Genomic DNA, 12681 nt, shown 5'->3' with positions numbered 1-12681 from the left:
CAAACTGCAAGGAATTTGGGAAGACATCAATCAAAATCAAACCGTCTAATCCCGTACTCTGGATTGGTGTTATTGAACTTTATATCTTACCCCTAAAATCCATGTTTTGTATGTCTTATGTGTGTTTGTGCATTTGTGTATAGGGGTTAAGAAGGGGTAGAGTTTAAATTATAGAGTTAAAAGTTAGCAGTTCATATTTTTTTCTTTTGCCACTGGTTAAAGACAATTTGTTTAATAAACAGTTATTTACTTGTTAAATTTACAAACCTGGTGCTCGTATTCTGTTGACCTAAATTAACAGTTAGGTAGAATTGGGCAATTTGGTGGTATAATCAAATTTTTCACATTTGTCTCGGCTCGGGGAGCAGTGGGGCTTGAAATTAGAGCACACTATCCCCAGTGAGTCATGACACTAATCAATAAATGTATTTTTGAAATATTGTAACTATGGTAATATAGGGAAAAACTGGCATTCCAAGTTGTACACAGCACAGCCCCAAGAACAGCAATGAGTGAAAGACCAGTTGCATGAGGGATGAATGTTAACCAAGAAAATGTCCTCTTCCTTTAAACATGCCATGGGATCTTTTGATATCCAGTTGAGATAGGCAGTCTCATCTAAAGGCCAGCACCTCCAACAGTGCAGCGCATTGTTAGTGTCAACCCAGATCAAGTCTCTGGAGTCAGCTTGAAATAATGCCTTCTGCCTCAGGCAAAAGTGCAGTGAAGTGCACCCAGGTTGACACATAATAATGTCATAAAGACATTAAATTACAAAAAAATTGCAGTAAGGAAGTGCATCCAATGCTTCAATGAATGTTGGCAAATGTCTGGCCTTAAATGGCGCTACTGACACTACATGGTTCAGGGTTAGTGGTTATGGTTATGTGGTGAGAGTCTTATGGTTAAAGATTAATGTGTTATGGTTAGTGGTTAGGTTCAGGGAGTTGGGGTTTGAAATGGTTATTGAACTTATGGACAAAATGTAAAATACTTCAAACTTGTGATTGTGATTCAGTCTTGTATGTTAGCATCACAAACCCATTTGCTGGAATGGTAGTTCTGCTGTGCCTCTTTGACCAAGCAGGTAACAGAAATAGACAATGGTTTACATTGAGCACCGGATCAGTGAGTCAGAGCCATCATTGAAAATCTAATGATTGGAAATTTGCCGCACATTCTCTCAAAATGCAGGAGGTCGAAAGCAAAGCCTTTAGAAGAGGGTCACGGAGGGGACGCCAGGAGCAGGGGTTGGTGAAAGGGGCATTTGGGGGTGGGGGGAGAAGGCAAAAGTGTGGGGACTAGGATTGTGGCGGGGGGGTGTTGTTGAATACTGAATGGGTGGGGGGGGGATGGTTGAGGGGGATGCATATTGATTGGGGGGAGGAGGGGATCTATGGATTGGGGGTTGGTGGGAGAGGCTAAAAGCTGGTTGGGTTGTGTGGTTAGGGAGGAGCATGCTGATTGGGTGGGGGTGTTTAGGGGGGTGGTAAATATTGATTGAGTGGGTGAGGGGGCTGAATGCTGATTGAGTGGGAAAGGGCTGAATGCTAATTGGGGTTGGGGAGGCAAATGCAGATTGGATAGATGTTTGTGGGGTTGATTGGATGTGGCGGTGGGGGGGGGAGGCGATGGTGAGGGGACTGAATGCTGATTGGGTGGGGGGGGTGGGGGGGGGGTGGGAGTGTGGGGTGGGGACTGAACTGGAGGGGGTTCAATGCTGATTGGGTGGGGAGGAGCTGAATGCTGATTCGGTGAGGTGGTGGCTGAATGTTGATTGGGTGAGAATGGGGTTCAATGCTGATTGGGTGGGGAGGGGCTGAATGCTGATTGGGTGAGGAGGTGGCTGAATGCTGATTGGGTGGGAATGAGGTTCAATGCTGATTGGGTGGGGAGGGGGCTCTATGCAGATTGGGTTGGGAGGGGGCTCCATGCTGATTGGGTGGGGAGGGGGCTCAATGCTGATTGGGTGAGGAGGGGGTTCAATGCAGATTGGGTGGGGAGGGAGTTCAATGCAGTTTGGTTGGGGAGGGGGCTCATTGCTGATTGGGTTCAATGCAGGTTGGGTGGGGAGGGGGCTCACTGCTGTTTGGGTGGGGAGGGGACTCAATGCAGATTGGGTGAGGAGGGGGCTGAATGCTGATTGGTTGGGCAGGGGGCTGAATGCGGATTGGGTGGTGGGAATTAGGGGCGGGGCTGGGCTGAGCTCCTGCTGGCGTCAGTTCCTGTTTCTTTGGCTCCGGTTCCAATGTCGTTGGTTGTTCCTGCGGTTGAGTGACGGATCTGGCCTCAGGCAGAGGCAGGGGCAGGGAGGCGGCGGCGGCCTCACCCTCACCGGGATCATCACCATGAAGGTGAGGGGGCATCGGGAGCTCGCGTGGGGTCTGCAGGCGCGAGCCACTCAGTGAGCGACCGATCCCGGCCTCCCCCACCCCCCCACAGCCCCGCGCCCCATCCCCGGCCCCACCCCCACCTCACTCGGTCAGATAGCTCACCGGGACCCCGCGCTCCCCTCACTCCCACCCCGGCCGTGGCGGAGGCTCTGCCTGTGCGAGGAGGCCCGCATCCCCCCCCCCCGCCTCCCTGGCACAGGACAGGACAATCTCCATCATCAGGGTCCGCTAGGAATGGAATTGCTAGAAGTTTCTCTGCATTTGCTGCGCGTTTGGCTGGAAAATCCCTCTTCTGGCCTCTAACGCTAGGTTGGACATGTTAAAACCAGGACCCCCTTTAACGCGGCTGTGCATTTAACCTGGACAGAGAGGATTTCACCCCCCCCCCCCCCACCTCTCTGTCAGTCCAGGTGTCATAAAGAAACCTCAGCTGAAGTTGTTTAAAAAAAGGTCCGGCCGGCTTTCAACAAGACCTTAAGTTTGTAAACGTGGCCAAAATGCAGGTGAAGAATTAATTGAAGTTAAAGCAGCGTTTGGGTTTTGTGAAAAAAAGAGGAGCTGGAGCCAAATATTCAAGTATGACATATGCCTAATATCTGTGGTGCAGTGTTCATTGCTTTCTCTTGTGGAATGTGTTGTCTTATAATTGAAATGTAGCTGTTGCCTTGTGTGTGTGTCAATGCTTTACCTACTTTCAAAAATCAATGAAACGTCGTTCATATCCTTTGTGGTTTTAAAGGTTTGATCTCACCGTGAGAAAATACATACTGAGCCATCAGCAAATTAATTCATGTTTCTTTGGAATGATGGTTAGAACGATGTGCCAACCCCCCCCCCCCCCCCCCTGCAATTGCTGGTTTTCTCTTGGGGACACAATGTCCTAATGTGCAAAAGGCAGTGTCAGCTACTGGAAAGGATAACAATGTTCTTACTTTCAATTGTACGTATGCTGGCAGCAACAGAAACAATAAGCAAGATGGTCGTTAGAAATAATGTAGAGTTGGTGTGGATGATACCTCCAGCAGACACATCTGGTCTTATGGATCTCCTAGAATACTCAGTTGCCTGTATCCTAACTCTCAACGAGCCTCGTTCGACCATCATTCTGTAATCACTGACCCACATTGGCTCTGTTCCACCAGTGCCTCAAATTTAATATTCTCATCCTTGTGTTCACATCCTTTCCTGGCCTTGCCACTCCCTATCTTTGTAACCTTATTCTGAGAACTCTGTGTTCCTGCAGTTCTGGCGTCTTGTGCATCCTGGGCTTCCTACATCCCCACCATTGGCTGTGGTACCTTCAGCTGTCTAGGCCTTTGTAATTTTCTCTGTAAACCTCTCCACTTTTTCTTCCTTTTAAGATTTTCCTTTAAAATGTACCTCCTTGACCAAGTTTTTACACTCCTCTCTTAATGTTATCCTGTTTGACTTTCAGCATTTTTGTCTGATTACTCCTTTAATGTGCCTTGGAATGTTTTACTACTTCACAGGTGCTTACAAATGCAAATTATTGAATCTGCTTGTGGACCCCAGGATGAAAGGTTTTGCCTTAAACTATTCATGTTTGTAGGCAGCTTGTTTATTTCAGTAGTACTGCAAATATTGCCTTACCATTTGTAAGGTTTTTGCTAGGTGTGCTCTCTAATACTATCATGTAATTGCTGTAATGAAAAACTCCATTAGCATTTTTTTAAAAAGTGCACACTGAACCTTTTGTCATTCTGTGCTTCCCTCCAGGAACACTACTTTAAACATATCGAGCTGAAACTCTGGCTTTTTGGAAGGTCCTTGCTGTCCCCAATGGCGCTCTCACCAACATTCCTCTGTCCCCTTACCTTTATGTGTCACTTCAGTCTGGAGCTTGCTCCCTGAATAAATGGCTGTTGCTCTCTCACCCTGTGCACCTTTATCCACTCCCCTCATATGTAGTAGCATCTTATTTTGAGACAAAGCTAGATCTTTAGGAAGGCCAAACCACAGAAGAAAATTACAACTGAGTATGGTGTTGGTGAGGCTTCTGGAATTTCTGCAAAGGATGTATTCTTGATGGGAAATTTGTGGGTGGTTGCTTAGAATGTAAACCTAGATGAGACCCTTCTGATGGTTGATACTGTAGGGAAGGGTCACACTTGAGTTGTTGCACTTTATAGGAGACTCCCCAAAGCATTGAATGAAAGTTCAGAATTCAGATAAATGAAAAAGGTGTTTGTACTACAATTTTCCAATTGCAGACAAAAGTATCACCTGTTTGTTCATTTTCTTGAATTAGACTCTAAATACATTTGTCCCAAAGCTGCTTTGCAGTAGGAATCCTGCCTGAAGAGGCATTTGCTGCATATGGAGAGGCAGTTGGACCAGGTACAAAGATGCTAAGGAGCATCTAACAGACAAAATCATCACCAGTGTTACATAAAAAGGTCAATGGTGATCATGAAACATCGATGTGCTGAGCTTTTAATGTTAACCTCAACTTCATTGCTATTAACTCTTAAAGCCCAGTTGAATGTTCAGATGAATGACAAGTTGTTCACAAAATGGTTTGTACCACGTGAACTGATGCTTGTTGTAGCAGCAACTCCATCTGAAGTCCATCCTCATCTGGGTCACTGCTTTTGTACACATTGCACCTTATCCCTCTGCAGTCAGATCATCGAGTATTTTCTCTGCATTCTTGCTGTCACAGCCTTAGAAAGTGAAAGACTTGATAGTCTATTGATCAGAGTAAGAAGGAATTTAGCACCAGCTGTGGCCACAGTTCCTCTCCACAAATGCAGAAGAGGAAGCTGTTAGCCGTTAAATGGCAGATGAATTGAACAGATATTTTGCATCAGTTTTCACTATAGAGGTTAAGAGTAACATCCCAGAAGCAGCTATAAATCAGGAAATGGGAGGGAGGAACTCAGGAAAATTACAATCACCGGAGAAGTGGTGCTGAGTAAATTGTTGGAGCTGTGGGCTGATGAGTCCCTGGGTCCTGATGGACTCCGTCCTAGGGTCTTAAAAGAAGTGGCTAGTGAAATAGTTGATGCATTGGTTTTAGTTTTCCAAAACTGCCTAGATTTGGGAAAGGTTCCATTAGATTGGAAGATAAAAATTGTAACTCCATTATTCAAAAAGGGAGGGAGAGAGAAAGCAGGAAACTACAGGCCAGTTGGTTTAACATCTGTCATAGGGAAAATATTAGAAGCTATTAAAGAAGCTATAGCAGGGCACTTGGATAAGTTCAAGGTAATCTGGCAGAGCCAATATGGTTTTGTGAAAGGGAGATCATGTTTAACCAATTTATTGGAGTTCTTTGAGGAAGTAACATGTGCTGTGGATAAAGGGGAATTGGTGGATGTACTGCACTTAGATTTCCAGAAAGCATTGGATAAAGTGCCACATGAAAGGTTACTGCGAAAAATAAAAGCTCATGGTATAGGGGGTAATATATTGACATGGATAAAGATTGGCTTGCTAACAGGAAGCAGAGAGTAGGCAGAAATGGGTCTTTTCCAGGTTGGCAAGATGTATTGAGTGATGTGCCACAGGGATCATTGCTGGGTCCTCAGCTGTTTACAATTTATATAAATGACTTGGTTGAAGGGACAGATGGGATAGTTGCCAAATTTGCTGGTGACACAAAGATAGGTAGGAAAGTAATTTGTGAAGAGGACATAAGAGGCTACAAAAAGACATGGGTTAAGTGAGTGGGCAAAGATCTGGCAAATGGAGTACGATGTGGGGAAAGTGAAATTGTCCATTTTGGCAGGAAGAATAAAAGAGGCACATTATTTAAATGGTGAGAGATTGGAAAGCTCTGAGGTGCAGAGGGATCTGGGTGTCTTTGTGCATGAATTGTGAAAGGCTAGTATGCAGGTACAGCAAGTAATTAAGAAAGCTAATAGAACGTTATCATTTATTGTAGGGGGAATTGAATACAACAGTAGTGGGGAGTTATGCTTCAATTATACAGAGCACAAGAGACCAAATCTAGAGGACTATACAGTATTGGTCACCTTATTTAAGGAAGGATGTAAATGCATTGGAAGCAGTTCAGAGAAGGTTTACCAGACTAATACCTGGAGTGGGTGAGTTGTCTTATTATGAAGAAAGGTTGGATAGATGAGGCTTGTGTCTGCTGGAGTTTAGAAGAGTAAGGTGATTGATTGAAACAAATAAGATCTTGAGGGGATTTGACAGGGTGGATGTGGAGAGGATGTTTCCTCTTGTGGGCGAACTAGGGGTCACTGTTTAAAAACAAGGGGTCGCCCACTTAAAACGGAGATGAGATAAAATTTTTTGAGGGTCATGGAACTCTGTTCCTGAAAAGGCAGTGGAAGCAGAGTCTTTGAATTTTTTTTTAAGGCAGAGATGGATAGATTCTTGTTAAGCAAGGGAGTGATTGGTTATCGGGGTTAGGCAGGATGCAGATTTGAGGTTGCTATCAGATTAGGCATGATCTCATTAAATGGTGGAGCAGTTTTGAGTGGCCGAATGGCCTACTCCTGCTCCTTGTTCATATATGTTCAATATATATAGAATTGTACACGCAGAAGGAGGTCATACAGCCCATCAGGCCTGTGCTAGCCTTTTGGAAAAAACTATGCAATTAGCCCAGTTCCCCATTGTCCACCAGCCTTTTCCTTTTTCATATGCACACCTGATTCTAAGGAAGCATTTTTGGGCAGAGCCTGAGGTCATTGAAGCTTGGGGCACTGACTACTGGATGCAGTGGATATGGAACATCTCCTAAGGCCTATGTGACATGTTGAGCAGCAGTGGCCCAAAATCTAAGCTGACATCACTGGTGAATTCCAAGCTGTGACTTGTCCTCAGTGGAGATGCTACTGGATGACAATGTTGGATAACAGCAGAGCCACTTCAGTGATTCAGACATCAAAGACTGGATTCTGGCCTTAGGCACCATCTGCTTGGGGATGAAGATGTTGGTTGCTGGCTGGATGTTGCAGAAACTACTTACCACCTGGAAAAGATTCTCCACATCAATGGAACTGTTGTATGGAAAAACCTGATGGATCTGTACCCACATATTATGCTTATCTAGTGATGGCAATATTTGGCTGTATCACTTAAACATCTGAAACTTTGTTCCTAATGTCACAATTGCTATAAATTTTATATGCCTTGTAATTGTTTACCTTCAACCTTGATTTATAAATCACTTTCAGCAATGTAATGTTCAAAAATCAACAAAAAAAAAACTGACGTTAAACCAAAATATTTTTTACACAAAGCTCTGCTGAATTTTTGGATCCTTAATGTATCCCGACCTGATTTACTTCAGGGAGACAGGATATAAGTAATCTAGACGAGTTCTGCTGTGATTTCCTGGGGGTGAAATTAGACCCTGTTGCACCTGATTTCCAGCAGAAAACTGTTGGAAAGAAGTCCCATTTAGGAGGCCAAGCTCGTACCCTAATGGTGTCAATGTGTCTGGTGCCATGTTTGTTTGGGTGCTGTCTTTAATATGTATGTAAGAGGCCTAATGCCTGTTTAAAGAGCCAAATTGGTAATAAAAACAGCAAGTGTTGGGCCTGTGCATTAGGATTATCTGGTGTAAGTGTGGCCTGACCGAAGGTCAGGGCTAATCCTCCTGGCTCCTTCATAAAATTGTGTCCCCCTTTCAGACACCATTCCCTTCCCACTCCTGTTTGGCTGTACCTCATCTCCTACCCCACCCTTCCCTTTCCAGGACTTGCCTTGGGCTGCGAAATGCTGAGACCCTGGCCGAGCTTGTCATTTCTGGGGTTACAACTGATGTTCTCAGCTTGCTGGTGCAGGTGAGGCTGATATGCCAATTTACCGTGTTCCTACTGCCAGTCTCATTTGGAGCCTTTATTTCAGTTTGAAAATGTGTACTGTAATATAGCCTGTCTTGTGCTTTCTTGGGAAGGAGATTTTTTTAAAAGGAAAGTTTTGAAGATAAAAATTGGGGATTTGAGGATGGGGCACAGGGAGGGATGTTGAATAAAAGCCGAAACTTTCAGTTCCAGCACTAACCCTCAATACGTTCTGCTTGCAGTTTAAAAATACTAGTCTGCAAGGATTTCAAAAGCGTGGCTGATTCTGGTGTTGCCTGTAATTTTTGTATGCACTATCCTCGCTAATTTCTCAAGATAATTGAATTTGTGCCAAAGATTTGAATGGTTGATTTGCTTAATAACAGATTTTTAAAAAATGAAGCAGTAGCATCCTAATGTGGTGCAGGAATGCGTAAACTTCAGGTGCTATGTTGCCACAAATACTTGGTTTGCTGCTAACAAGATTAACCACCCTTTGGCAGCTTAAGCCTATACTGGAATAGTCGGTTACATGTATAGCTACAAAAAGTAACTTGATGCTTGGCAGGGAATGGCTGGAAAAATATTCCAAGTTATAAATAAAGCATGTAGGACAGATTAAAATCTGGCAGATTTGGGATAATCAAACTTATGTATTGAAATAGCTTCAACTTCTCAATGTGAAGAGTTTGAAAATTAAAGAACACCAGAATCAGCCATGCTTTTGAAATCCTTGCAGATGGTGGAATTTGAATTCAATAAAAATCTGATGACCATGAAACCATTGTCGATTGTTGTAAAAATCTACCTGGTTCACTAATTTCCTTCAAGGAAGGAAATCTGTCATCCTTACCTGGTCTGGCCTACATGTGACTCCAGACACAGCAAGGTGGTTGACTCTTAAAATGCCCTCAAATGGCCGAGCAAGCCACTCAGTTGTAACAAACCGCTACCAAGTCACAAAAAAGAATGAAATTGGACAGATCACCTGGAAATGACAACTGCAAACTCAGCCCTGTCGACGCTGCACAGCCCTCCTTACTAACATCTGGGGGCTAGTGCCAAAATTGGGAGAACTGTCTCAGACTCGTCAAGCAACAGCGTGACATCGTCATCCTCACGGAATCATACCTTACAGATAATGTCCCAGCCACCACCGCCAGCCTCCCTGGGTATGTCGTGTCCCACTGGCAGGACAGACCCAGCAGAGGTGGTGGCACAGTCGAGAGGGAGTTGCCATGGGAGTCCTCAACATTGACTCTGGACCCCATGAAGTCTCATGCCAAACATGGGCAAGGAAACCTCCTGCTGATTACCATGTTCTTCCCTCCCCCAGCTGATGAATCAGTGCTTCTCCATGTTGAACACCACTTGGAGGAAGCATTGAGGGTGGCAAGGGCACAGAATGAACTCTGGGTGGGGACTTTAATGTCCGCCACCAAAAATGGCTCAGCACCACTACTGACCCAGCTGGCAGAGTCCTAAATGACATAGCTGCTTGACTGGGTCTGTGGCAGCTGGTGAGGGAACAAACAAGAGGGAAAACATACTTGACTTCATCCTCACCAACCTACCTGCTGCACATGCATCTGACCATGACAGTATCAGTATGAGTGACCACTGCAGGGGTGGTGGGGGGTATCCAGCACATCAGTGCAAAAGGTAAGGCTGAGTCGTGCCGAGTGGGTGATCCATCTCTGCCTCCGGAGACCCTCAGCATCACAGATACTAGTCTTCAGCCAATTCGATTCACTTCACGTGATATCAAACAGCTGAAGGCACTGGATACTGCAAAGGCTATGGGCCCTGACGATATTCCGGCAATAGTATTGAAAACTTGTGCTCCAGAACTTGCCGCACCCCTACCTAAGCTGTTCCAGTACGGCTACAACGCTGGCATCTACCCAGCTATGTGGAAAATCACCCAGGTATGTCCTGTGTACATCAATCCAACCCGGCCAATTACTGCCCCATCAGTCTACTCTCTATCCATAAAGTGATGGAAGGCTGTCAAGTGATACTCGCTTAGCAATAACCTGCTCACTGACTACCAGTTTGGGTTCCGTCAGGGCCGCTCAGCTCCTGACCTCATTACAGGCTTGGAACTCCTGAGGTGAGGTGAGAGTGACTGCCCTTGACATCAAGGCAGCATTTGATAGTGTGGCATCAAGGAGCTCTAGCAAAACGAGTCAATGGGAATCGGGGGGGAAAATCTCTCTGGCTGGAGTCATACCTAGCACAAATAGGAAGATGGTTGTGGTTGTTGGAGGTCAGTCATCTCAGCTCCAGGACATCACTGCAGGAGTTCCTCAGGGTAGTGTCCTCTGCCCAACCATCTTCAGCTGCTTTATCAATGACCTTCCTTCCATCATAAGGTCAGAAGTGGGTTGTTTACTGAATGCACAATATTCACCATTTGCAACGACTCCTACTGAAGCAGTCCATGTCCAAATGCAGCGAGAGCTGGACAATATCCAGGCTTGAGCTGACAAGTGGCAAGTAACATTTGCGCCACACAAGTATCAGGCAATGACTATCTCCACTAAGAGAGAATCCTACCATCACCCCTTGATGTTCAGTGCCATTACCATCACTGAAACCCCCACTATCAACATTCTTGGGGTTGCTATGGACTAGAAACTGAACTGGACTAGCCATATAAATGTGGCTACAAGAGCAAGCCAGAGGCAAGGAATCGTGTGATGAGTAACTCACCACCTGACTCCCCAAAGCCTGTCCACCATCTACAAAGCACAAGTCAGGAGTGTGTTGGAATACTCCCCACTTCTGTGGACGAGTGCAGCTCCTGCAACACTTAAGAAGCTTGACACCATCCGGGACAAAGCAGCCCGCTTGATTGGGATCACATCCACAAACATTCACTCTCTTCACCACTGACGCACAGTAGCAGCAGTGTACCATCTACAAGATGCACTGCAGGAATTCACCAAGGTTCCTTCAACAGCACCTTCCAAACCCATGACTACTACCACCTAGAAGGACAAGGGCAGCAGATAGATGGGAACACCACCACCACCACCTGGAAGTTCCCCTCCAAGTCACTCCCCATCCTGACTTGGAAATATATCGCCGTCCCTTCAATGTTGCTGGGTCAAATTCCTAGAACCCCCTTTCTAACAGCACTGTGGGTGTACCTACATCACGTGGACTGCAGTGGTTCAAGAAGGCAGCTCACTACCACCCCCTCAAGGGCAATAAATGCAGTCCCAGCCAGCGAAGTCCACATCCCATGAATGAATTTTTAAAAAAAGTATATATATATTTTTAAGCTGCGAGCAGAATGTATTAAAGAATTGTATTGGTGTAGGGGGTAATATGTTAGCATGGATAAAAGTTTGGTTGGCTAACAGGAAGCAGAGAGTAGCGATAAATGGGTCATCTTTGGATTTCAAACTGTAAGTACTGGAGTGCCTTGGATCTGTGCTGTGTCCTGAACCTTTTGCAATCTGTATCAATGACTTGGATGAAGGGACCAAAAGCATTGTAGCTAAATTTACTGATGACACCAAGATAGGTAGGAAAATAAGAGGTAGGAAGTCTGCAAAGGGATATAGACAGGTTAAATGGGTGGGCAAAAATTTGGCAGATGGAGTATAACATGGCTATATGTGAACTTCTTCCCTTTGGCAGGAAGAATGGAAAAGCAGTATACTATTTAAATGGAGAGAGATTGCAGAACCCGGTGGTACACAAGAATCTGGGTGTCCTGGTACATGAATTACAAAGTTAGTATGCAGGTACAGCAAATGATTTGGAAGGCTAATGGAATGTTGGCATTTATTACGAGGAATGGAATATAACAGGGAAGTTTTACTGCAGCCGTACAGGGCCTTGGTGAGACCACATCTTATATAATTTTGGTCTCCCTAATTTCAAAAAAATATAACTGCTTTAGAAGCAGTTCGGAGGAGGTTTATATCTCATTCCTGGGGTGAAGGGCTTATCCTATGAAAGGCTGAACAGGTTGGGCTTATACTCAATGGAGTTTAGAAGAACAAGTGGTGATCTTACTGCAACATATCAGATCTTGAGGGGACTTGATAGGGTGGAGAACTGAATTCTTCCCCTTTTGGGGGAGACAAAAACTAGGGAGCATAGTTTAAGAATAAGAGCTCTATCTTTGAAGACAGATGAGAAATGTTCTCTCTAAGGGTCTTTAGTTCGTGGAATTCGCTTTCCCAAAAAATTATGGAGGCTGGGTCCTTAAATTTTATTCAAGGCTGAGTTAGATTTTTGATGGACAAGGGAGTTGAGAGTTATAGGGAGCAGACAGGAAGGTGAGCGGAGACCACAACCGGATCAGCCATGATCATATTAGCAGAGCAGGCTTGAAGGGCCGAATGGCCTAGTCCTAAGCGCTGGAACTGAAAGTTTCAGCTATTATTCAGCAGCCCTCCTTCTGTGCCCCATCCCCAAATCCTAGAGCTGTACCTTTTTATCTTCAAAACCTTTTTTCAATCTCCTTCCCAAGAAAGTATAAGAAG

General features: G+C 45.0%; 1 protein-coding gene across 1 annotated transcript in view; it reads left to right on the top strand.

Annotated features, from left to right (window-relative positions):
• Positions 1 to 2192: 2192 nt before the first annotated feature.
• The window catches only part of LOC144684983 (transmembrane protein 263), a 250188-nt gene continuing 239699 nt past the window's right edge, over positions 2193 to 12681 (top strand). The window contains exon 1 of the mRNA XM_078549473.1: positions 2193 to 2354. Within this exon, the coding sequence (XP_078405599.1) occupies positions 2349 to 2354 (6 nt within the window). The 5' untranslated portion in view covers positions 2193 to 2348. The remainder of the gene's footprint in view (positions 2355 to 12681) is intronic.

The sequence above is a fragment of the Cetorhinus maximus genome, chromosome 9 (genome assembly GCF_964194155.1).
Source record: "Cetorhinus maximus chromosome 9, sCetMax3.hap1.1, whole genome shotgun sequence".
Classification (NCBI taxonomy): domain Eukaryota; kingdom Metazoa; phylum Chordata; class Chondrichthyes; order Lamniformes; family Cetorhinidae; genus Cetorhinus; species Cetorhinus maximus.
This window is presented reverse-complemented; position numbering and strand designations above follow the sequence as displayed.